General features: G+C 37.6%; 1 protein-coding gene and 1 long non-coding RNA gene across 3 annotated transcripts in view; one reads left to right on the top strand and one right to left on the bottom strand.

The window, feature by feature from the left end:
• Positions 1-18,078, top strand: part of ITGB8 (integrin subunit beta 8) — a 47,057-nt gene extending 28,979 nt beyond the window's left edge. The window contains exons 9-15 of one of the 2 annotated variants that reach the window (XM_084508400.1): positions 2,583-2,717; positions 5,645-6,050; positions 7,613-7,838; positions 8,838-8,941; positions 10,020-10,183; positions 17,567-17,692; positions 17,962-18,078. In XM_084508400.1, the coding sequence (XP_084364526.1) occupies positions 2,583-2,717; positions 5,645-6,050; positions 7,613-7,838; positions 8,838-8,941; positions 10,020-10,183; positions 17,567-17,692; positions 17,962-18,015 (1,215 nt within the window). In that variant the 3' untranslated portion in view covers positions 18,016-18,078. Of the gene's footprint in view, positions 1-2,582; positions 2,718-5,644; positions 6,051-7,612; positions 7,839-8,837; positions 8,942-10,019; positions 10,184-10,275; positions 10,532-17,566; positions 17,693-17,961 lie in introns of those variants that run through there. The other variant, XM_084508401.1, reaches the window with a different exon arrangement.
• Positions 18,079-18,492: 414 nt separating this feature from the next.
• LOC311431144 lies at positions 18,493-21,881 on the bottom strand. The gene is made up of 2 exons (XR_014689272.1): positions 20,952-21,881; positions 18,493-19,006 (listed from the first exon to the last, which is right to left on the bottom strand). It is a non-coding gene; the product is annotated as an uncharacterized lncRNA (long non-coding RNA).
• Positions 21,882-23,881: the final 2,000 nt, after the last annotated feature.

Consider the following 23,881-nt stretch of genomic DNA (forward strand, 5'->3'; position numbering starts at 1 on the left):
AGAATGACGGTGTTGGATGCTGTATTTGTATAGGATTTTTTCACCTTTCAGAGTCTAGAGCCTAAAGTTGGAATTTCCAGAATGTTGACTCCTATCTGAAGTCCACCAGGATAAGTTTCCTAATTTTCTGAATGTCCAGGTTGGTGGTGGGTGATACTGCCCCACAATAACCATTCCAATCTCAAAGGCTGTTTGGGTCTCAAAGCCAAGGGCTGGCACTTTTTCTTTACTAAGGATGCTCCGTAATATGATGTTTGATTCTTTTCACCTCTTGCCATGCTACTTCAAAAGAAAAGTCGGTCTCATTTGCATTTTGGAATCTCAGATCTTTAGTTATAAACCTGGCACTGCTATCTGGGCATCATATAAATTCAGAACAAAAAGATGCAGTGGTATATAGAGGGTTTTACATCATGAATTCTTAGCAAATGGACAACAGGAAGGATGCAGTTTGACAACAGGGTATTGTGGAAAGCAGCATTTGCTTTGCACAAAGCAGTGTGATGACTCAGGGTTTTAAGGCATTACAGCAAAGAAGAGTTTTGATAGGGATTTGAGGGAAAACAATGGAAATGGTTTTGTGAACTTCTGGGAGGAGTTCTCCACTGGAAGTCATAGTATGGGAAAGAGCATTAAGTTATTTTTTCATAAATGCTTGGCAGGAAATGGCAGCGTGAAAGTGGAGACTGTCATCTTGGTAGTGAGTGGGAAGGGGGATAAACAGGTTTGAAAAAAAAACAACATGTAGTATATATTTGATGTAATAAAGGGAGCCCGCAGCAGCAGCAAAATAAAAGTGATGGATTAGACAGTTGAATTCTGTCAAGGTGTGCAAGTTACATAAACATGCAAGATTCAAAAGCTGAAAAATCAGCTACAAGCCTGTGTGCAAGGTATTAATGTGCATCACATTAATTATTTGGAGATGGAATAGAATCATCCATCCATCATTGTTAACTAGGTTAACAATGCAAATTAGGCTATTTGGTTGCTTTCAGCAGCCATTGGCTTTAGTGAAGAGCCAAGTCCCATGTCTGTTACTAGCAATAGAGTGGGTTTGTGCTCATTTTTCAGTCTCGTGTTGGAAATGTTGTGCGGAAGTCAAAGACAGTCAAAAGCAGAGGAAGTATAATCAATTGCATAAAAGTTCTCTCTGGTATTATACTTTCTCTTATGAAATCAAGAAATTTCATTTTGAATATAAAGGCTTGCAGAAAACTGTAAAATACTGCTGGCAAAAAAAAAATATAATATTGAAACTCATGGTTCTTTTGCCCCTTTTAGACTGTCCATCCTAAAGTGAATCAGAGTTTTTACAGTATACTACAGGGCAAACATTCAAGGAGAGGAAATAAAAATTTACAAAATAATCCTTTTATTTAAATAGAAGATTCTGTGGGACTTTCCTGCTCCAGCCACCCCCAGTTTGTTCTTACTTTATTTTCATTTTTTTTGACAGTATTTTCCTTCCCATTCTAACTCCATTGGACTTGATACTTCTGAGGTTTTTTATCATGTTTTTAGTGGCTTGTAATATACAAACACACAGTGAACAGGGCTTGAATGTTTTGCTTTCTTGATAGCAAAAGTACTTACATAAGAAAATAAATTTAGTGTTGATGTTTGATAGCAGTGAGCCTCTTGCACTCTTTTTCTAAGCAGGGAAGCCTTAGGCTTAGTTGTGGAAAACCCTGGGTGAAAATCCCTGTCTAAAAAGCCAAGGATGAGTCACTAATTTTCAAAAAGTCACTAAGATAAGCATATGTTCAGATTCATGTAATTAAATTTCTATTTGTAACAATAAAATATCCTATTTTAAAAATAGTAAAATGCAATGAATTTTAATAATCTTTTTGTGCAATTTTCATCTCATAGAATTGTACAGAGTTTTAATATATTTGTGGAAGGAAAAAGAAGTAAAATTCTTTTTATAATTACTAAGATTTTAGAAGTTTCAGTAAATACTAGTTACGAAGTAGCTGGCTTTTTCATTATTTTATATTGTAAAAAACTCTAATGGGAATCAACCAGTTGTTGACTTACATAGACCTAGCCGACCCAAATAAATCAAACCCAGTAGCCTTTATATCACCCTAAGGTTTGCTCAGAGGAAACATTGCTGAGACAAACGCAAAACATCCGAAGTTTAAAGCATCAATTCCATTAGTAACTTTTTCTGCTGAATAATAATGGCTGTATGTATGTCTATTGTTTTATTTTGAATGTGTAGCTAAAATACAGAATAGTCTCTCAAAAAATAAGTGTTTTTTGTTACACATGGTTGCTGGAATAGATTTTCAAATTGCCAAAAATACAGCCTCAAAACCATTTTAGAAAAGCTGACAACATTTTTTATCTGGAAAACGTAATCCTCTTTATCAGAATTACGAGTTCACTGGTTGTGTATATTTGGAATGTAATCAAGTCTTTATATGGGAAACAATGCTTTAATTCATTCCTTTATTCATACAGACGAGCTTCCTTCATTTTTAGTTAGTCATAGTAGCAGTACTTGGTATTAGTCACTAGTACACATTATATATTAAGATGCAATGCAACTAAAAGTTGTTTTCTGGTTACAGAAACTAATCTCTGAAGTGAAAATCCAAGTGGATAACCAGATCCAGGATCTTAATTTCAATATCACTGCAATCTGTCCTGATGGAAGTAAAAAAACTGGCATGGAAGGATGTAAAAATGTGGGATATAATGAAGAAGTATGTTTATAGTTCTCTTTCTTCAATGATCTGGAATACTCATTTTTCTGTTTGGTTGGGTTTCAATGGTGTGAAATCTTCTAGCGATTTACTCAAACTGAAACTGGATTTTAGTGATTAATTATCACAGACTCTCTATTATTCTTGGGTTTTATTATTCCTGAATCTTATTTCAATTCTCACTAATCTCATGAGACTAAGGCTGAAAGCTTTTCCTGAAAGCTAATGTCTATTAAAACTATCCTTCTTTGTCCTTTGCTGGACACAATGGTTGTGTTCATTGTGATGAAATTTGTACTTAAAGAGGTTGAAAGATAATCACCCAATGCAAAAGAATCATTGGAATTTGTGCTACTTGGATCTGTAGGAGATGCCACCTTTCCCTCTCCTTGCTCTGCTAGCCTTCTTGCACACTCAAAGTCATGGGTAACTAGTTTATTTTATAAATTAAATTAATGAAATGATTTATCCCCATTTGGATTGGTGCCACCTACTGAATGAAATGGCTTTTAAAACTGGAGCATCATGCGTTGTGACAATGCAGGGGAAGATGTCTGGCTTATATAAGGAACACAATTTTCTTCCGAGAACAACTTCTCTGTGCCTTGATATATTTATTTGATTGCTTGGACCAGTAGATTAATTCCTTTAGCTTGCCAGGAAGAGGTCTGTGTTTCTGGAGAGTGGGGTCAAGGAGTTCTTTCCTTCTTGCAATGTACACACAGCTCAGCTGATGTGATTTGATTGTGTCTGTGTGTAGAAATAGCAAAGCGAAACAGTAGATTAAACATGGGAGTTTTAAATATGTTCATTTAAATGTGTTTTATACTATTCTGTATTTTGTCTGAATAATTTGCTGCTGATTAGATGCTACTCTTTAAGGGAGATATGATATGTTTTTCTTCTTAACTCCTCTACAGTGTTGTTCCCTGTGTATGTCATAAGAAATAGGATTGGAATTTGTTCTGTTTAATGAAAAGAAAAATATTTATATCTGGTTCTTTTTAATAAAAAGCTGAGCCAGTTGATTGTAAAAGATTGCATGTGGTCCTAAAGCTTACTGCGGTTGAAAATGAGCCATCCTCAAGAGATTAATTTATTTTTAACCATAAATCCTCCTTTCAGTATTTGTTTACAGGCTAAATGCTTTTCCTTAATTCTCACATTCCTTTCATTGTCTAATCCTTCTTCCTTCCTTTTCTTACCAAAACACAAAAGTGCATTATATTTGGGAAGAATCCTATGGCCTCTTCAGGGTGCAAAACTAACTTTGGCAATTAGTGAGCATCAGTGTTCACGGTGCCATAATTATTTAGTTGTAATAAGTTTAATATTTCTGCTGCTGTGTTCAGACCCATCACATTTAATGACTCACAAGTCAGACATGGTTTGTGCTTCCCTCCCATCTCCTCGCTGATCCTCCAGTGGTGTACGTGAAGATCATGTTTTCCAGCAGGGCTCTGTGTTGAACACAAAGCACGTTCTCTAGCTGCAGCCTTTCCTCCCCCCACACAATCTGCACCTGCCGTGTGAATCCTTGGGGCATATCCACACTTTCTAATGGAAGAAGCCTCAAGCACAGAGGCTGCAAGAAGCTGAGGGGTTACACGCGCAATAGTGCACTTGAAAAAAAAAAGATGAAGAAAAGCAAAAAGAGAGAGACAAAGCCTTTATGCACCCTGGATGGGACAGTTAAGAGTGCATGCTCTGCACTGCATTCTTCTCCTGTTCGTGTAGGCAGCCACGGCCTGGCTGGCCACAAAGCTGCCATTGTCAAGCAGGGTGGGGGCGCAGCGGGAGAGGGGGACCGCCAAGAAATGAATGCTCACAGTCTCTGTGGATGCTTTCAGCCTCCCATGTAATCAGTTTCTTACATTTTCAGTTCTTTTGAGCTGCAAATCTTTGTTCTTTAGTGGTAAAAAGTAAAGGTACTTGTGTCTGTCAGGCCCTTATTTCACCTTGTCTTCTTGGTGGTGCTTTCTCTGCAAGGAGGCCGGAAAGAGTTCTTCACAGCCAGCAGGCTATGCAGCCTTAGTGAGAATACCCTGCCAGGAGCCCACCGGGCAAAAAAAAGAAAAATAAAGGTAGCTGTGAAATACAAAGACTGCTATGGTGAAACTATCACAGATATCAAAGCTGTCAGAAATTTGGTAGTCACTGATGCCAACTCCGTGGCGGTTAGCAGCCACCAAAATGAGCCAGGGCCCTGTGCCAAAGCTCTGGAAAGCCACAGGGGCTGATGCTGCACAGAGCTCTGCCAGAGGCAAGGACGCAGGGCATGGTGGTGAGGGCATGCCATGGGCAGCAGATGGGTGCTGGGTCCATCCCGAAGCTGCACTTGGTCTGCCCAGGACCACAGCAAGAGCAGCAATACTCTCTTGTTTCATTCCCATCACAGGAAAGGAAAAAATAAGCTGCTGCTAATGTGTGAGCCATTTTTGTGTTTTAGCTGGAGTAGGTAGGGCCTCCCAAAGAAAAAGTCTGTATATTTTCTGTTTCTACAGAAGGCATTTTCTGCAACAAGAACATTTATTATAGATTGTTTTTATGATGAGTATCACTGTTTCTGTTTGTGTTTATCTTGCTCAAGCTGATCTTGAGTGTTTCTATAATTTACACAGAATGAACACTTTAAATAAAAGGAGGACTGTGGTACTTCTATGGGTATTTAACTTGTATTAAACTTGTCTTCTGCAGCAGGAGAAGTAGACTACTGCTATGGTTTAACCGTATTTGTGATGCCTATCTTTGCCAATATATTTCACAAATGGGCACTGTATCTTTTCTTATTACCAGCAGGTAATAAGAAAATTATTAAATTAGAATCTCACATATAATGTGAGATTCTGCTTTATTTGTTTGTTAAAAAATGTAAGCAGTTTATAGGAAATTGTAATGATGTAAAGTATATCTGTATTTCTTCTTAGGTTCTTTTCAATGTATCAGTTACAATGAAAGGATGTGACACAACCGGAGGAAGAAAATATGCAATACTTAAGCCTATTGGTTTCAATGAAACCACCATCATTAATGTACAGAAAAGCTGTGCATGTCAGAGTGGAGATAGTGCAAGGCAGAAAAGAGTGTGGGCTGATGAAACTTTTCCTGATGGCAGACAGCCCCATTGCAGTGACAACGACTGTAGCTCTCATGGGGATACGGTTCATTCTGAGAGGTGCAGGCAACACCCGAACCAGCCAGTTTGCAGTGGTCAAGGAAATTGCATAGATGGAAAATGTTTCTGCTACAAAAACAAGCTAGGCAAGGTGTACGGCAAGTACTGCGAAATGGATGACTTTTCCTGCCCGTATCACCAGGGAAACTTATGTTCTGGTAAGCTGCTGAATTAATGTCTGTGCTTTGTTTCTCTTTTGTTTTGTTTTCTGAGACTTTTAAGTTAATCTTATTATGGAAAAATGTGATTTAGTCAGTATCACTGTCTCTACCAGAATATATTATTTCCCCTCAAACATAATTTTTGAAGTATTTTTAAATCTGTTCTGCTGTCCTGCCTCCTTTCATTTCACTCTACACTGACCAATTTGTGAACTGAGGGACCAATTTTTTCTGCTACAGTAGGATAAATTGAGAGTAATACTAAGGGCTTTGGCAGAGTTTCTTTGGTTTTGCTCTGTTGGTGACTGTGAACTTTACATAAAATGGAGAGAAATAATGTTACCTAATTCTTTAAATACTTCATTTCAACACAAAGAATTATGGTTCGTGTTCTCAACCTTCTTCTGTAGCCCAAAAACTTTGTGAATTTATTTCTTAACCTAAGCAGACCTCTCAAATTTGTGAGCTCACAAAGCCTGAGATGTGGTGGAAGAAGAAACAGGGAAATTTTTATCTAAGAGGTGTTGGGGTCTCTCATGTGTGATGGAGTCTCCTGCCCAAGGAGTATGCCCCTTGCTGGAATGCAAAGCCTTGCACTGAGATGCCCTATGATTCCTTTACCTGCCTTTTGCCCAGCCCAGGCAGATGAAGGGGCAATCTATCCTCTATCCTCACCGCCTCTTTGGGGATCCCATGCAACCATCTCCCTGTAGCTTGTGTGTATGGGTCCCTGGATCACAAGAAAGGCTATTGCAGTGTGTGTGAAACACATACTGCTGAGGCATAGCTGGGGAGATCTCAAGAGATTCGCTAGACCTGCAAGTGCTTTATGTGCTGTTTCTGTATTTCCTAAAGGTGTTTTCCCACACTGTAAAACTGTGACTAAACATTGCCAGCATGTCAATTGTACACCTGCCTAAGTGTATTGCAACATGAAAAACATATGGATTTTGCCCTAAAGCTCTCACTTCTTTGCCTGGAAAATTATAAAGGCCACCAGAGGTTCTTTGTAGCCTTTGAGTCCTTGAGGGTGTGCATTTTAAGTTCTTATTACACAACCCACAGTTCATAAATAGAGCATAGCCACCTCTCCTGCTCAGTCATCTGTCCTCTAGAAAGGCAGAAAAGCATTGTTGTAATGGATGCTTCTGAAAATAAAAAGTAAAAAATAATGGCATGTGCACATGAACTTGATACCCCGTCCTCCCAAAAGCTTGCCATTTATATGAATTGAATGCTTTATTGCTACAGAGAAGTTTATTTATTTGGCTTGAAGACTACGTTCCTGAACGTTGTGTAATTTTTAATCACTGCTGCTTTCATCCAAGGCAACAGGGAAAATCCTAGTAAAATATTTTAGGATGAGATGAAGGTAGAAAGAAGCTTTTTCTCAAATAAGCAACAAACAGTCATAAATACATATCATGGTGACAACTTCAGCCAGATTTGTTAACTTAAAAAACTTAACAGCAAGGCATCAGCAATACAAACATATGCATGTAAAAACTGACTTTCTGTTTTCATAAAAGCATATGACTCAAGATTATCTGATGTTGTAGGTAATGGTGAATGTGAAGCTGGTAAATGTAAATGCTATGCTGGCTGGGAAGGGGACCGTTGCCAGTGTTCATTACAATCAGCAAAACAGTGCCTGAATTCAAAGGGCCAGATTTGCAGTGGAAGAGGAAATTGTGTATGTGGAAAGTGTGAGTGCACTGACCCAAGAAGCTTTGGCCGTTTCTGTGAATATTGCCCTGCTTGTAACAAAGCCTGTGAAGAAAACTGGTACGTCTCTTATGCTAGACTTGATGTTTAACTGTAACGTTGAAACCAGGAGGAATATTTCTGCTTGGCTAGATGTGTGCTGTTTTTCTTAGATGTTAGGCTGTAGGAAACTCAATCAGAATTCCTTGTGCTTCCCTGAAGAAGGATAGAGGTGTGGAAGAAGAGCTGTACCTGTGCACTATCACCACCATTGCTCAGCAGAGCAGGGCTGGTCTTACCCAGAGAACAGCATTCCCCACTACGCTTGGTTTTGGTGTGCTAATTCTAAGCCATGTCATTTTTCCTTATCCATTTAAGGAAGGGAAGGAAGTCAAAATCAGCAGCCAGAGGAGGGAAGAATTTAGACCATCCTGTTGGTGACACGCAGACTGGGGCTGACTTAAAGAGTAAATTAAACCCTGTCCTTAAGCTCTCCTGTTAGCACATGTAACCTCCTGCATCCCACAGTGGATAAGAAAGTGACAGATAGGCCTCTGTTGGAAAGGAAAATGCAGTAGAAATGATTGTGTATGTACGTTCATTTGAATAATAGCTCAGCTGGAGGGACAAGCTGGGCCATGCGTGAAAAGGTGAGTGCTAGGTAAAATGCAGTTAGCCCTGCTGGCTGAAATTTGTCCAAAGTCAAGCATGTGTCCCAATGAGACTGATAGGTAAGAAAGACTAAGACTGAACTAGAGTCTGTAATGGGAAGAGATGGTGCTAGACCCTCAGCTACCCTCCTGAAGAACACACATCACAAAGTGCAGAGCAGGGGCCGGATGGAAGTGGCTTGAGGCCAGTGAGACGCTTTACTTAATTACATCTGTCTGGTCAGTTCTGAGAAGTATCACAGGGATAAAATGCATCATCACATTTCAAAAAAATAATAGTAAATGTCGCAATGTTTTTACTAACAACAGGGAAACATTATGTGCAAGTGATGCATCAGCTTGTTGATACAATCTCTGAAAGGGGAGTGCAGAGAAAGACATAGGTTTTAATGACATTTCTCTTTCATAGGAATTGTGTTCAGTGCCATCATTCTAACAATGCATCTCAAGCTAAACTTGACCAGTGTAAAACCTCATGTGCTTACCTGTTGCATTACATTGACCAAACTTCAGGTATGTGGTATTTTCTAGGTAATTTTGGTAAGAGATGAAAATCTGTCAAGATTAATAATTGAATTCACCACTGTTACAATGTCTTTCAAAAGTGTGTCAGTATTATTGTAATAACAAAGCAGGAAAAAGGGAGCAATCACTCCTAGCTTCAGGGAAAATAAAAGATAAATAATAACAGGAAATGTAACTGGCAAGCATTGCTAAATAGACTTCCCAACTCCATGAGAAGTTACATCTAATAATAATGAATCCTGCCTGAGTAATGCTTAAAGAAATATTTATAAATCTCCATTATGGCATTTGGGTGTTCTATTACTTCAGATATGTATACATAATTTGACATTACCAGAAATTAAGAATAATTAAATAATGCCTACCTCACTTTCAGCAATGTTTAAATACTGTTCAAGTATTTTTACTGTTCAAGAAATTGTGTTCAAGTACAAAATATATACATATATATATATAGTTATGAGGACTTTGAAAGACTAAAATATTTTTGATAAAATATTGTAAAGCTTAAACGCTCCACACTGCAACAAAAAATGGCTATTTTGTCACTTCACATTTTTCTCTTTTAAGGTTCATAAACGAGAAAACTAATTGAGAACACTTTTCTCTTGGGCTTCATATTAATTAGAAGAAAGCCAACTATGTGAGAGAAGTTGGCTAGTGAAAAGAGTACTGGACAAGTAATCAAGAAACCGTGTTTTCTTTCATATTTTGCCAATGATACGTGCTCTAATCTTGTGAAAATTAAACTATTTTGGCATCGCACACCTCCACAAATTCATCTTCTCTGTTTCAGCTGTAAACTCATCAGTTGGCAGAGAATTTATGGTGGCCAACACAGTGAAGCCTTACTCTTACTTTTATAGATTCAAAAAATAATATTTGACCATTTGGTCTTGATGAGCTTTGTTTTAATAGTTTGTGTATGGCAACTTATTTTCCCTTAACTTTTATCAGACTTGTGTTACATTTATGCCCTTTTAATATGCAGCAGACATAAATGTGCTTGAGGAATGTGCAGATTCCTTGTTCTTGGCTTTTCACTTGTGTTTTCCTTTCATTGCAGAATGTTTCTCTGGACGAAGCTACTTCAGAGTGTTTTCCATAATCTTTATAGTTACATTTCTGATTGGGTTGCTTGTTGTACTTATCATCAGGCAGATAATTCTGCAGGGGAATAGCAATAAAGTTAAATCTTCAGCTGATTACAGAGTGTCTGCAACAAAGAAGGTAATTGATTTCCGAGCCATCCTGTTCAGTAATATTTTCTTGCACATAAAAGTTAGCTAATTGTTGATAAAAATTGTATCTTCTCCTTCAAGGATAAGATGTTTTTGCCTACTGTTTGTACAAGAACAGTAACATACAGACGAGACAAACCAGAGGAAATAAATATCGACATCAGCAAGTTACGATTAAACGAAACTTTCAAGTGTGAATTCTGAAGACTGTGTGTTTTCTGCAAATTTCTATTTTCATCATTCTCAATTTTTTAAAAATTACCACTCTGTCAGAGTCTTGACTGTTGCTGTTTGTTTTTGTGTCATGCATTTTGTTGGATACTGTAACAAAGTGACATGTAAGCATATTCACATAATGTGACTATGTTTGAACTATAGCTGCTGTATTTTTTTATTTTTTTTATTTTTTGGAAGAGGAATGTGCGTTACTACTGTTCAGGAACATTAGTGTTGATGTAGCACTTTAATGTATTCTAATTTATTTAGTTCTGGCATAGAATGTAGATATGAACAGGTCTGACAAAGCACTGATCTCGCTGTACATGTAGCTAGTACTGATATGCTCTGTAGGAATGGACAAAGCTGTGACTGAAATATTAACATTGCTGTATGTTATAGCAATAGGTGAAACTATTCAAATGCTCTTAAATAGAGTAAATGGTACTTTTATAGTTCTCTCAGTTGACTAAATTCCACTGATTTGTCTGCTTTAGCCTCTTAGCTTTTCCTCGTTACTTAATAAAAATGACTGGATTAAATGAGTGCTTAGTTACTGGTGTGTGTGCATAGTAGTGTGTGTATACACACGTGAACACACAGATAAATATATATATATAGTTTTTTATGCATTATGTCACTTAAAGATAATTTATATCTGATAGAGAGAAATTTTTAGCTTTTTTATTTGTTTCAACATAAAAACTTTTATATGAATTTTAAGATATTTGAAAAACTAAGTGGATACAGAAAATGAGAGTTCCTCTGTCCATCAGTGTCATGCTACAGTGATGCCTACATAGCATCACTGCTGGACTCACTTCGCCTTTGGAGTCAGCAGCATCAACTCCATTGCAATCAGGTAAACTGCACCAGAGATGTGTTTGGTTTGCTAGCTACATGTCAGTGTTTTGCCAAATGAGGGCTTTGTTCTTTTTGTATGTCAGACATAAGTCTGTTTTTACATACGTGCTCTTTTTTCTAAGTAAATTAGTTGGCGGGATTAGTTTTCTTGAATTCTTACTTAACCACTTCAATTTTTGTGACTGTGCATTGAGAAATGTGTCCAGTGTGATGTGAAAAATAATCTGCAGTTTGAAAGAAGGTGAGGAAGACAGGAGTCATTTTCTCAAGAGAACACATTAATTGATTTAATAAATGTATGATTAGATTCTGCCTTCAGAGATGGGCAAAACTCTTCTAATCATAGTGGGACCAATATAAGCTGATCTGAGTGCAGAATTTGAGCTACAAGGTCAAACTGAAGCATTTTCTTACCCTTGAAACTGGCTGTAGCAGTAGAAAACGTGTTATGGCTGTATGCTAATTGCAAGAGTCAGCTAACCTTTACTTACCTTAATTACTCTCCAAGACCCTAAGAAATTCTGGTCATTGTCTGTGAAATGTGCACTAAAATCTTGCTGGAAAGAAAAAAAAAAATCATCTCATAAGATATTATGCAGTCATTTTAGCAATATTAATTACTGAAATATTAATCTGTAATCGCCATAGATAAGAGTAACACAAACAAAACAGGACCACTTTCTATGCAGTTTGGTAGAAATTAGTATGTATTAATATTTCATATTCAATATTTCTTAAATTCCTACTGAAATCTGAGTAATATAGAGGTGACAGGAAGGTAGGATGCAAAACAAATGAATATTATGTGAGTGTTCACAATGAATTTCTTGGGTCATGTGTCAAGTGAGGGACTGAGAAAAATAAAAACAGGAGCAGTGGTCTTTCAATTAAACTGTCATAAAAGGTTTAGATTTTAGGGTTTTTTTTTTTTTTTTTTTTTTTTTTTTTTTTTTTTAATAGTTGTGAACTAACATATGAAATATTTCTGAAGCAATCCTCAAAGAAGTCCCCGAACTTTCGACCATTCAGCTAAAAGTAAAGGTCATCCTTACACTGACCCTGGTTTTACTGATTGCTTCATTGTAACATCTTAGTTATAAATTAATTCTGTCTGAAGATTTGCTCTGTAATGTATTAACTATACCTTGAACTTTCCTTTTCTTTTTAAAATGCATAGAACCATTTTCCTCCCGTGTAAGTTAACAGACTCTGAGCCATTGGTATCAGTGGAATTAAGATAAAAGATCTGCAAAGGTTTGCTTACTATTGTCCTTGTCACAATTCGGTAGTATTTTTAGGCAAGTAAGAAACAAAATCTCTGATTTTCTGTTTCACTTAGCAAAACAAAGCAAAGAAATACAACCTCACTCAAGAATATCTGAGTGTTTAACAAAAGGCTAACATGGTTATGTTCTTTAAACAATTTGATACAGTTTTTTTGAACAGAAAAGATTCCTCAGCATACGTTTCTCATTACAGCTCTTAAGCTACTTACTGAAGTGTTAGCTATTGTTTTGTTTTTTTCTCTAGAAATTATTTTTTCTCTGTTAGAGGGAGTTAATTGTGCGGGTAGGGGACAATGGGACTGGGGTCTTTGGGGGAGAAAGATCTGATCTGTATCGCCCATCATCCAGACGTCACATAGCTGCCAGTCTTCTCCTGTAGCACTTTGTTGGCATTGCAGTGCTGCCTGTGAAGGGGCATGGCCAGTATTTCCTTATCACACACCTGCCTGAATGTTTCATGTGCTCTGGTTGCATTGAGCAGTCTTGCAAGACAAAATTGCAATGTAAACTGCTTGCTGTCCTAAGGCAAAAAAAAATATATATATTGAATATATATAATTTTTAAGGCCTTTTCTTGCATCTCACTCAGTGTTTTGCTGTATTGTGGAGGGAGCTAGTGAAAAAGAATAAGCTGCTGCTAATGTGACAGGTCAAGGCTTTTATAAGGCCCATGGGGAGCCTATATAGAGCAGGATCCTTGGGAGGAGGCTTTGTTTCTGGGGATGGAATCTATCCATGAGAAACTCTGGCTTTACTTGGTACTTGTTTCGCTCTGCCTTTGACCATGTTTTTCAGAAGAGCTGCTGCAGGAGATGAATAGCCCAACAAAAGCCTCACTATTTAGGGAGCTGTGTTCCCTCAGCACATGACCTTAAATGAGAAAGCAGCCTGTAATTCACAAGGAATTTCCTCAGCAATTGCAGAAGGCCTGTGCTTCCTATAGTGCTTAGATATTACAGACAAATTAATTCAGATTAGTTTTCAATGTATTGTGTGTCAAAGATGCTAGTAAAAATAGGTGGGAAAAATCTATCCTCAGAATAGCACATTTCAAACTTTTTAAATAAAACTTCTTATACTACAATGCTTTAAAAATGAAAAAAAGGTCAAATGATTTGACCGCATGCCTATACCCAAAAATATACAGACAGATACTCAGACAGCACCTCATAACTGGTTAGCACGATTGTTTTTAGATTTCCTCTGAGACAGAGCATCTGCATGACTCTTCAAAGCAGATTTGTTAATGCTAAAAATCTGTGTGTATAATTTTTAATTATAATTCCACATTATTTTTACCATTTATCAATTGTATAACATTTTAGAAGTGACACTATTATGCAGTTAAAACATACATCTTCAGATTTTTTTTAGACTCTAAAATGAAGAAATACTATGCATTATTTCCAAGCATCATGAGCATGTTAGTAACATCACTGCAGATGTGTGTGGGAAAATAGATGTTTCATCCAGAAAACGTGCATATGGTATGTGAGGAATTTTCATTGTGCCCAGCTGAAATTCCCTTATGTTCACAAGCAGTGTTTCAAGTGGACCTTAAAAAGGAAGGACATTTGTATAGGCATAGTTTACATTTTATCCATTATAATCAACTGGATTTATTTTTTCCTCTCTATGGTGTCATGAAAACCTGCTATGTAAAGTATTCTTCAGACTGCAGTGGAAAAAATTATTTTCCCAGTCTGATCATATATATTTGTTTCCTGTTTAGTGTGCATACTTAAATGTACACATGTTGCAAACGGAGAGTGAACATGTGAAGCAGCTTCAAACAACCCTTAGTCCATAAGGAATAGTGAAGCCCAGAACAGAGAGGTCCTACTGCTTTTGCAGTGGGCATCCCAAGCAGACACAAGGCACCTTACAGTTTCCTGTAGCATCCCTACAGAGATGGTGCTCTGAGATCATACTGCTCTAGGTGTCAGGGCAGGAAGCCTTTTCAGAGCAGGCTGGCTGGGCAGGGGTGACACTGTTTCTGTCCTGTATTTCCAACGCTTGTCCACACATTGGAAATACATAGTGTACAGTCTGCAGTCCTCAGCTCTACAGGCTTTTTACATCTTTACTCATCAAAAAATGCTTGCATTTAATCTAGAAAGAGACAACTGGTGCCAGTAAGTACTGTAAACATGGATGCTTCAGGCCTTCTTGAGAGCTTCTGAGAATGCTTTGGGCATCTACCCGTTGACTTCAGCCCAGCCCCAAGATCTGCACTTGCCAGCCTTAAGTCAAGTTTTCTGTAGCCAGGAAAGGGCACTTCTCATAGAGACATTAATGCTGAACGAGTGCTGGGTGATGTTTACTCTGCTCTATGAGGGAAACATAGTGCCAGTGTTCTTGCTGTCCACTTGAAACAGAAGAGCAAGATTTATTTAAGCAGAAATGGAGCAATAGTTAAGAGCAACATTACTTTTCAATGATGATCTTGACACTGCTCAGTGCACAGAATCTCATGGATAGCACAGAGTTGAAATTCACGGAGAGGAAAAAACAGTTAAAAGTAGCCAATGTGAATGTATTTTATAATGAACCAAATCAGTGGGATTTCACTGAGTGCAAGCCAGCTCAGAATGATTGGTCTTTCTGAAAACAAATATGTAAATAAAAGTTGAAACAAAATAAATACATAAAAGTAGTACATTCTTCAGTTTAAGAAATGCTGCTCTGGAATGCATTTTCTCTGTTTCCTTTTCTGCATGTACTGTCAAAAAAAAAAGTATACCTCCTTTAAAAGAAAAAAGTTTTGAAATCTGGCATTCATTCAAATAATATCTCTATCCAAATGCTAACTTCTCATCCTTATACCTATATTGTGTTTGAGCTGTTCCAGTTATATTTTGAAGGGAGATGTTGAAAGATGAGAGATTTGTTTGGAAAGTCATTTGTGTTAGAAGAATTCAGTGTGCTAACATCTTCACTTTTACCTACTACTGCTTCAGAACCTAAAGATATGTTAAAGTGTCTTATTTAGCAATGGTGTGACAACTATTAAAAATACTACAGTTTTAAACTTTCTATTTAACATATACTACCTTTTGTAAAAAATATATACAGATAAATAATGTTTCTCTAGATTTTATGCATAGAGAATGTTAGTAAGGGAAAAGGTTTTAAATAAATTTGTAACTTCTTACTGTCCATTTTCCATTTTAAATGATACTTTTAAATGATACTTTAAATCACTACTTTTGTTTGTCTGGAAATATACTGAATATTTTATTATTTAAAATAGTATACTTTTATAGCTGTTTATTAATTTCAGTTGACTACTAACTTCTATTTTGATATTTATTAATGAGTTGACACTGTAGTATATTGAGATGTTTATTTTTCTATCAGAGCTGTAACAACTATGACATAGCATTATTTTAATGCAACATCATTGTACTTGCTCTCTAAAAAATAAAATCGATATTTAATCCATACGGAATTTTCATATTTTTAATGCCTAGGATATTTGTGATAAGGAAGAGATCCTCACCTCTTTAAGAAGTAAAGCATTTTCATTAAGATGTATGTACATGTCCAGAAGAGGAATTATATGATTACAGTGTTTTTAAATGGAATAATACTGGGTCAGGAGAGATCAGTCTAAATACAAGGAATACCAGTTTATCAGTTGCAGACAAACAGATGAATGCACAATTGGGATGGGCTTTGAGAATCTGGGGAGTCAGCAGTTTGGGAGTGCAGCTGGTTTGCCTTGCCCCACTCAATTGAAATATGAATGTACCAGGAGGTGTTACCAGTCTATTGGAGACAAGAAAATACTCCATGGAGAAATGTGATCTATATGTTATTAGTAGGCAGTTACAGCATCCTTCTGCTTTGCAGTGCCTTGGTGGTAGAGGTGTTACTGCCATAGAAATGGCAGTTTCTTGTAGATGCCTCATCTATGCCACTCACTACAGACCTAAGTTGCTTTATGAGTACTGGTGAAAACACTTAAGTTTTGGAAGGGTTACACACCTTCTGTTCTTCTGCGGAATTGGTAATAATGTATGCTTTACACAATGCCATAAAATTTCTCATAAAAAGGACTTCAGACATTCTGACAATCAAAATTTGCGCTGCAAGATATATGATGCATCAGAGACAGCTGTGACACTAAACCACCTGACAACACCACTGGTAAAACCAGTTGTAGGACTTCTCTCATGTGAAGGAAAGCTCATGCTTCTAAGAAGACCCAGGTTTTGCTCTGGAGAGCAAGAGAGAAGTGGAATCAAGAGATGACTGATATGTTCCCGGTCATTAAGCCACTTAGTGGCCACACCCTAACAATATACAATAGAACAGAAAACATTGGGAAAAGGTGTACAGCAAACCTAGAAAGAAAAATTAGATAGATACGTACATATTATATAAACACATCTATCTATATGATAGATGGCAATCTGTGCATCTTGGTTACTTTTTCTGTTGAAGCAATGAACATAATCCCAATATAAACCTGATGAGATGGAGGCTAAGGAATTTCCTTTCACAGAGGAAAGAGATACATAAGCATTTACTAACACAAAGAGCAAGCAGTCCCACAGAGAAATACACATTTTCCACAGCAGCTCTTTATGGAAGGAATGAATGCTGTCAGCAACTTGCAGTAAACATCAGCCTATATCAGACATAGAATTTAAGCATGTATCTTGAGCTACAGACATGGTGTTCATTTTTTCCATTTGATATGTAAGCTCAAAGTCAGTGTTAACACTAACCTTAAGTCTCTGATAGACTGGCACCAAACAGTGCTGCACACCTTATATATTGTGGAATGATGCTAAGTGATCTGTATGAAGTCTTCCTTCCTGTGAAATCTGGTAATCAGAACATACCTGTATATTTTAAAACATCCAGGTAACGGTAGGGTTTTGACACAGGCATCGTTGTATTTATCCAATTTCCATTCACATCCATGAAGCTGTCAGTCAGGGCATGACAGTGCTCTAGTTTGGCTGTAATGTAATGCAACTGCTATTTTGTTGCAGATACCATTGGCAAGAAAAAGGCTTGCTGCTCAAGCACTTCAAAGAGGAAAGAAACCTAAGTTACAGCCTCTAAAGCCGGAGGAGGACAGAGATCCTGATTTCAGCCACTTTTTTGACACCAGTCATGTAGGTGCACACTATTACAAAATTTCTCTGCCTGCATGCTTCCCATTGTGGTAGGTGCAGAATTTGATGTGATATACAGAGAGGATGGGAGGAGGAAAGTTCTGTGTTAGGGACTGCTGTAAGTTATCTGCTCAGCACAGAGGATTGAGTGAAGATCTGAGTATGCATGATGACAGCCAAAGTCAACGATTAGTATCATGAATAAAAACTTTGTTAATAGAGATTTTAACTAGTGAGGAGTTAATGTGGGTGGTTTGTTCTCCTTCTAGGTCTACAACAAAGACAAGAACCTTGGAAACACATTCCTGCTACCCTGGGTTTAAAACCAAAGAGTTTAAATATATTGTATGAATTAAATAAAAAAACTAGTTTTACAGGAACCAAAATTGTCTGGAGCTGTGTTTAAAGCACGGGTATGCTCACTGCAGTTTATGGGTTTCTGACTGCTCATCTTATGCTTGGAAGTCTTGGGCTGATCAATTCTGACTGTTCAGAATTCACATGGCATAGACTTAGGTAATCTGATTGCTCTAGAGGGATGCAAGTCTGATTTATTAGTTCTAGAGAGGCCCAACATTATCATCTCCTTGTCCTTCCTCCTGAGGAAGTGGTGTTGGGTGGCAGAAAGCAGCGTTCCCTTCTTCATACCATTCATCATCTGCTCAGCCCAGAGCATAGCATGGCCTCTGGCTATTTTCTTGGCCTTGAATGGGATGATTCATGAAGGACAGTTACTGTTTAATAAAGACGATGTGTATGCAAGCTGATAAAACTAAATGATTAACCACAAAAACACAGTATTGCCAAGTTATGTCACATTATGTTTATTGAAATCAGGGCATGTGATGTATTTCTTTCAGCTATTCTGCTTGCCAAGTTCCCCTTTTGAGCCCCTAACCAACATTTCATCCCAAAACTCTGTTTATGCCTCCGCAATCTGGAAAGTGCAAGACCTGCTCCTGGCTGGGATTTCTGTGCTCCCAAAACTGCTCACAGGAGCAGCTATTCCCAAAAAATCCTCTTCTGACTCTTTTGCCATGGCCTTAACACATCCATTCTTGAGAATATCACTGAGGGTGCATGATATGTGGTTTAACAGCTATGGAGACAGGGGACAAGCCAACAGATAAGTTTTCTGTGGAATTTTTAGACACATCTTTGCTTTACTCTCCTTTATGAGAAACAGGAATTTTAAAGACTTCTCCAATTTAAACATGGTGCTTTCTACCAAGATCATCCTTATCTTCATGTTTAAGGTGTACAGCTTGTAGTTGTCTCCTGTCCTTGAATTGTTCTGCATCTGTGCTCAGGCTCCTGTGGGGAGAAAAAAAAAAAAAAAAAAGCCAGAAAAAATACTTCCCAGACTTCTCTCTAAATTGGGCTGAAAAAAAATTCCTCACCATGCCTTTCTTGAAAATTGCAGACACTAAATCATAGGGCTTCATCAGCAAGCAGCTGATATATCATGAGGAAAGCTTTTTTGGGCAGACAGGAACAAGTTCTAGTCTGTAGAGCAAAACTAAACAGAGCACCTCTCAACCTGATCAGATGCACTCACATTCCTCTGCTCCTTTCCAATGTTAGGAAGTCAGGTCTGTTCCTCAGTGAACTAGCCAGTCCCAAAATAATCACACATTCTCTAACTATAACCTTTAAACCTGACAAGGTTTAAAGCTATAAATAACACACACACAGTCATTTTCTTTTAAGTACCATCATTTTTATTACATTAACTATTTGTAAATATTTATTCATGTATACCTTTATATGACTGAAAATTCCATTGAAATCAAGTTTCTTCAGTATCAAGTTCATTTCTGATTGCTCAATATCCTGTCAGACAAGACCATACATATATATGCTATACAAATAGATGAACTATATATACAGATAGTCTCACATACTTCTTTATATACATACATTTGAAATATTTGAAATGGGATTTCTCCCCTAGTTTCTCATGCACAGCAGGGTCTTCCTTTAGAAATTCCTATACTTATCTAAATTTCCCTTGATGACTAGGCTGCTATCATGTTGAAAATGTGACTTGAAGTATTCCCCAGTATTAATCTCCTTGACTCCTTGTGTTTTCCTGATTATATTTTTTAGCTGCTGTCCTACACATTAAAACTACATCATGGAAGACAGGCAGAGCACCTTTTACACAGTGGACTCTTGGTTGATAACTGGGTTCTAATCATCATATTTCATACATCATATTTCTCTAGCCACTGTATTCCTTGCTTATGAGAGTAAGGTCTTGACTTTAAAAAAGAAAATAATCATTAGGTCAAAAAAAAGATAACATATCAAATACTTTTGCAAAACAAAATTAGTGTCAGTCTCCAAAGGACAATTCATGTCATATGACAAAGAATGCTTCACGTTGTTTAAAATGAAAAGCAATCAGGTTAATTTCCAGACAAAAATATATATAAGAAATGTTTTTTTTCTGAGGTTCAATATTGTGAAATTGCTGGGCCCATGTGCTTCAGCCAAAGAATGTGTTAGAGCATACTTGAATATCAATTCCTTAAGCTCCCCTGTGAGCTTATCAGGTATAACAGATCAAGACAGTTAATGTTTGTAACATGTCTCCCTTCTTCAAAACCTGGTATCTTACAGGACCTTTTGTTAGCCAGAACATAAAAAGCTTTGTCTTAGTTGATGTTCCCTGTCAGATCACAGAGTATTTATGCAAACAACTATTGTATTCTTACTTCTTCCGTTACTTTTCACTGACTGAAAAAGTTATTCAGATTTCCACTACATGAAAAAGCATGCAATGTAGAATTCACTGTACTGCCCAGAAATTTTGTCTCGGTAGCTGGCTTTTTGTCAAATATGTAAATGAAAAGTTTACTGTTATTTCATAAAGAAAAAAAATAACAAATGGCTGTCACCATTATTTGAAATACCTTGAAGGAAAATGTGTTACTGAATAACTACTATCATTTAAGCTATTTGATACATTTGGTGACCTAGTTCATATGGAATTCATGTACTTTTATCTTGCCAAATTTTACTCCCTACTTGGTTAGTTCCCCATTACTACTGCTTCTCCAGTCCAATGCAGGTGCTTGCCAACAAAATTAAGTCTGCAATGTCCTTTGAACTAACAAGATAAGGGAAATGTTATTCTTGAGCAAGCTTTGGTAAAGAGGTTGTAATCATAGCAGAATTATAATACCATCACCTGCATTATTGCAGTTTTATAGGATATAAAAATTTATAGCAACATTCATATGCAGCTACATACCTGAAATCTTGCTAATTAAGGGTTATTATAGCATTTTTTTTTCCTGAGATTTTAATTCTGTTGAAATATTCCTTGCAGCAATCTCTTTTCTTCATAGTTTCTGCTTTGTTTGCAAGTATCCATGGTTCAGAGAATCAGAAATTTTCTCTAGATCTTACCCTCCTACCACTACAACTTTGCCTTTCTTCTGTCTTCAGTTCTGCATAGAGTTCAGTGAATGTTTCAGAGAATTTCAGAGAAAGTTCCCAGAGTCCAGGTCTCCATCTGTGGTGTTTTGTGTTTTTTGTTTTTGTTTCCCCCCCCCAGAGGAAGAAGTCTGTTTGCTGGATGAGAGCATCTTCCTTTCTCTACATTCTACACCCAGAATAACATCCTCATTAAGAAAGGGCACATGCTTATAATCTAGCTGAGGGAAACCTGATGCTATAGTCACATCTCCTTTCACTTGTTGATATTACATCCTTAGAGATCTCCTCTGTAAGCCTAGCTCTCAGCAGAGAGAGTTTAAAAAGCAGTAAGTTGCTTTTTAGAAGACCAAACTGCTCAGCTACATAAGGTTTCCTCAGTGAACATCTCCATCAGTCTGTCTTCCTCTGGGTCAGCCAATTTACCATAACATGCAGACACTGGTTTCCCCACAGGGTGGGTACTCATAAGTGTCCCTCTCTACCCCCAAGAACAGCATTTCTAGAGTTCTTTCTTCCTTTCATCCTTTTGAACAGGAGCAAGAGCAATTCCTAAAGCAGTCCCTTTTGTCAGCTGCTCTTTCTCCCATTAGTCTCCCTAAGTGCATACGCCACAAAATAGGCATAAAAATAGAGTCACCAACTCCTTCTGTTACTGTCTTGTCTACAAGAGCAAAAAATCTTGCTTAGCTATTTACTTCTGGACTCCTACTCACTCCATGCTAGAGCTGGCCCTAATTAAGAAAGGCATCATTCCCTTGCCCCTGGTTTTATACCTGTGAGTGGGTGGCCTCCTCCCACTCGTCCCACCCCAAACTCTTCCCAGATGGGTTGTTGTCCTTGAATGCCCTTGTTTGGTTACTTGATTGGCTAATTAGCATCTTGGCTGTATATAGAGGGTTCTAGAAAAGGGAAAAAACATTGTAAATGGGATATAAAATGGATATGGGAACAGATGTTTAAGGAGATGATAAAATTTATAACTGAAAGAACTGTAATACTTTTAATTTTCCTATAACAGAAATAAGTTCTTCAGCTCCTAGCTCAGCCTCCTGTTTCATTTTAGCTTTTCTGCCTACCAGTTAATCCACAACTTCCCACAGTGGGAAAGGTACCTACAGCATCCCAACAGTTTCTCAGAAAATCTGCTATGTCTTCGCTAAATTTCTGTCCATTCCCCGTGCTTCACAGGAGAGTTTCTTCAGTATCTAAACCTGGATTCATACGTACAGTCTCTGCTTCATTAAGGTTTTGTACCTTCCTACCTTTGAAGCTTCTGCAAAAGTATTTTTAGGAGGTCAAATAAATAAATAAATAAACGCCTGATTCTGTGGTTGGGTAACTTATAAAGGGCCTAGAAATCTGAGGTGATTTCAAAGTTTGGGGGCCAGAGTTAAGGGAGTATGCTTGAGTCACACAGAAGATGAAGCTGTTGTATTAGGTCCCTAGGCTGTCCTACTGACAAAGATATAATCTGATAACCAGGTCATTTGGTAGATGAAGACCCCAGAATTATAAATAAACTGATTTTTTAATTAGACACAGCTATAACAAAGACAAGGATTGTTTCTAAGACAAAAATTAAAACGAGACAGAAACAAGAGTATACCTGAAAACAGTTATAAAAAGATTACCATGTCCTTGTTATCATGTTCTCTGCTATAGGGACACCTTAAAAATGGTCTTTTGGGGTAGGAAATCATGATTTTACTCCTAGGCTTCATTCAAGGTCTGAAGTTCTGAACTTAAAAATTTTGGAAGAGATTCCTTTTGGCACAGTGCAGACCCAAATGCACTCCTACGTTTGTTGAATCCTAAGAAGTGGAAAATTTAAAAACAAGAAAAGACTATAGGGATAGCTCTGAAAGTAAGACTCAGCACAGCAGAAATCTATTAAGATATTTTCCACAGCATGAATCTCTCAGGCTTTTCCACATGGGGTAAGTATTTGGATTAAGGAAGACATCTTGACAGGCTGGAGGAATGGGCCAACAGGAACCTTGTGAAATTTGTCAAGGACAAATGCCAAGTCCCACACCTGAGGTGGACTAAACCCTTGCACTGATCCAGGATGGGGTCTTCCCTGTTAAGGAGCAGCTCTGTTGGATAGGATATGGGAGTTCTGGTGGACACAAGTTGAGAGTGAGCCAGCTGTGAGCCCTGGCATCAAGGAAAGCCAACAGCATTCTGTGCTGTACTAACAGGAACATAGCTGGGAAAATGATGGAAGTGATTGCACCTCTTTAATTGGCACCCATTAGACCACATCTAGATACTGCATCCAGTCTGGGGGCCTCCGTACTAGAAAGACTGATAACCTGAAGCAAGTTCAGTGAAGAGCCACCAAGACAGTTGGGACCAGAGCATTTGTTTAGGGAGGAGGGACTGAGGGATCAGGGTTTCTTCAGCTTAGAAAAGGCTTCAGGGGGCTGAAAAGCTGCTTGCAATGGCTTATTGGGAGGTTATCAAGAACACAAGCACTCCATAGTGCATGGTGGATAATGGACATAAGTTGAAATGAGAGTTTCAATCTGGATAGAAGTAAAAATATTCATTCTGAGGGTAATTAAGCATTGAAGGAAGTTTCTTGAAGAGGCTGTAGGGTCTCTGTTCTTCAGTGTTTTCAAAATCCAGATGGACAAGGTTCTGAGCAACCCTATCTGATACAGCGTTGACCCTCTTTTGAGCAGGAGGTTGTACTAGACACTTTGCAAGATCTCTTCCAACCTTAATAGGTCTGTGAGT

The sequence above is a fragment of the Aythya ferina genome (assembly GCF_964211825.1).
Source record: "Aythya ferina genome assembly, chromosome: 2".
NCBI classification, from domain to species: domain Eukaryota; kingdom Metazoa; phylum Chordata; class Aves; order Anseriformes; family Anatidae; genus Aythya; species Aythya ferina.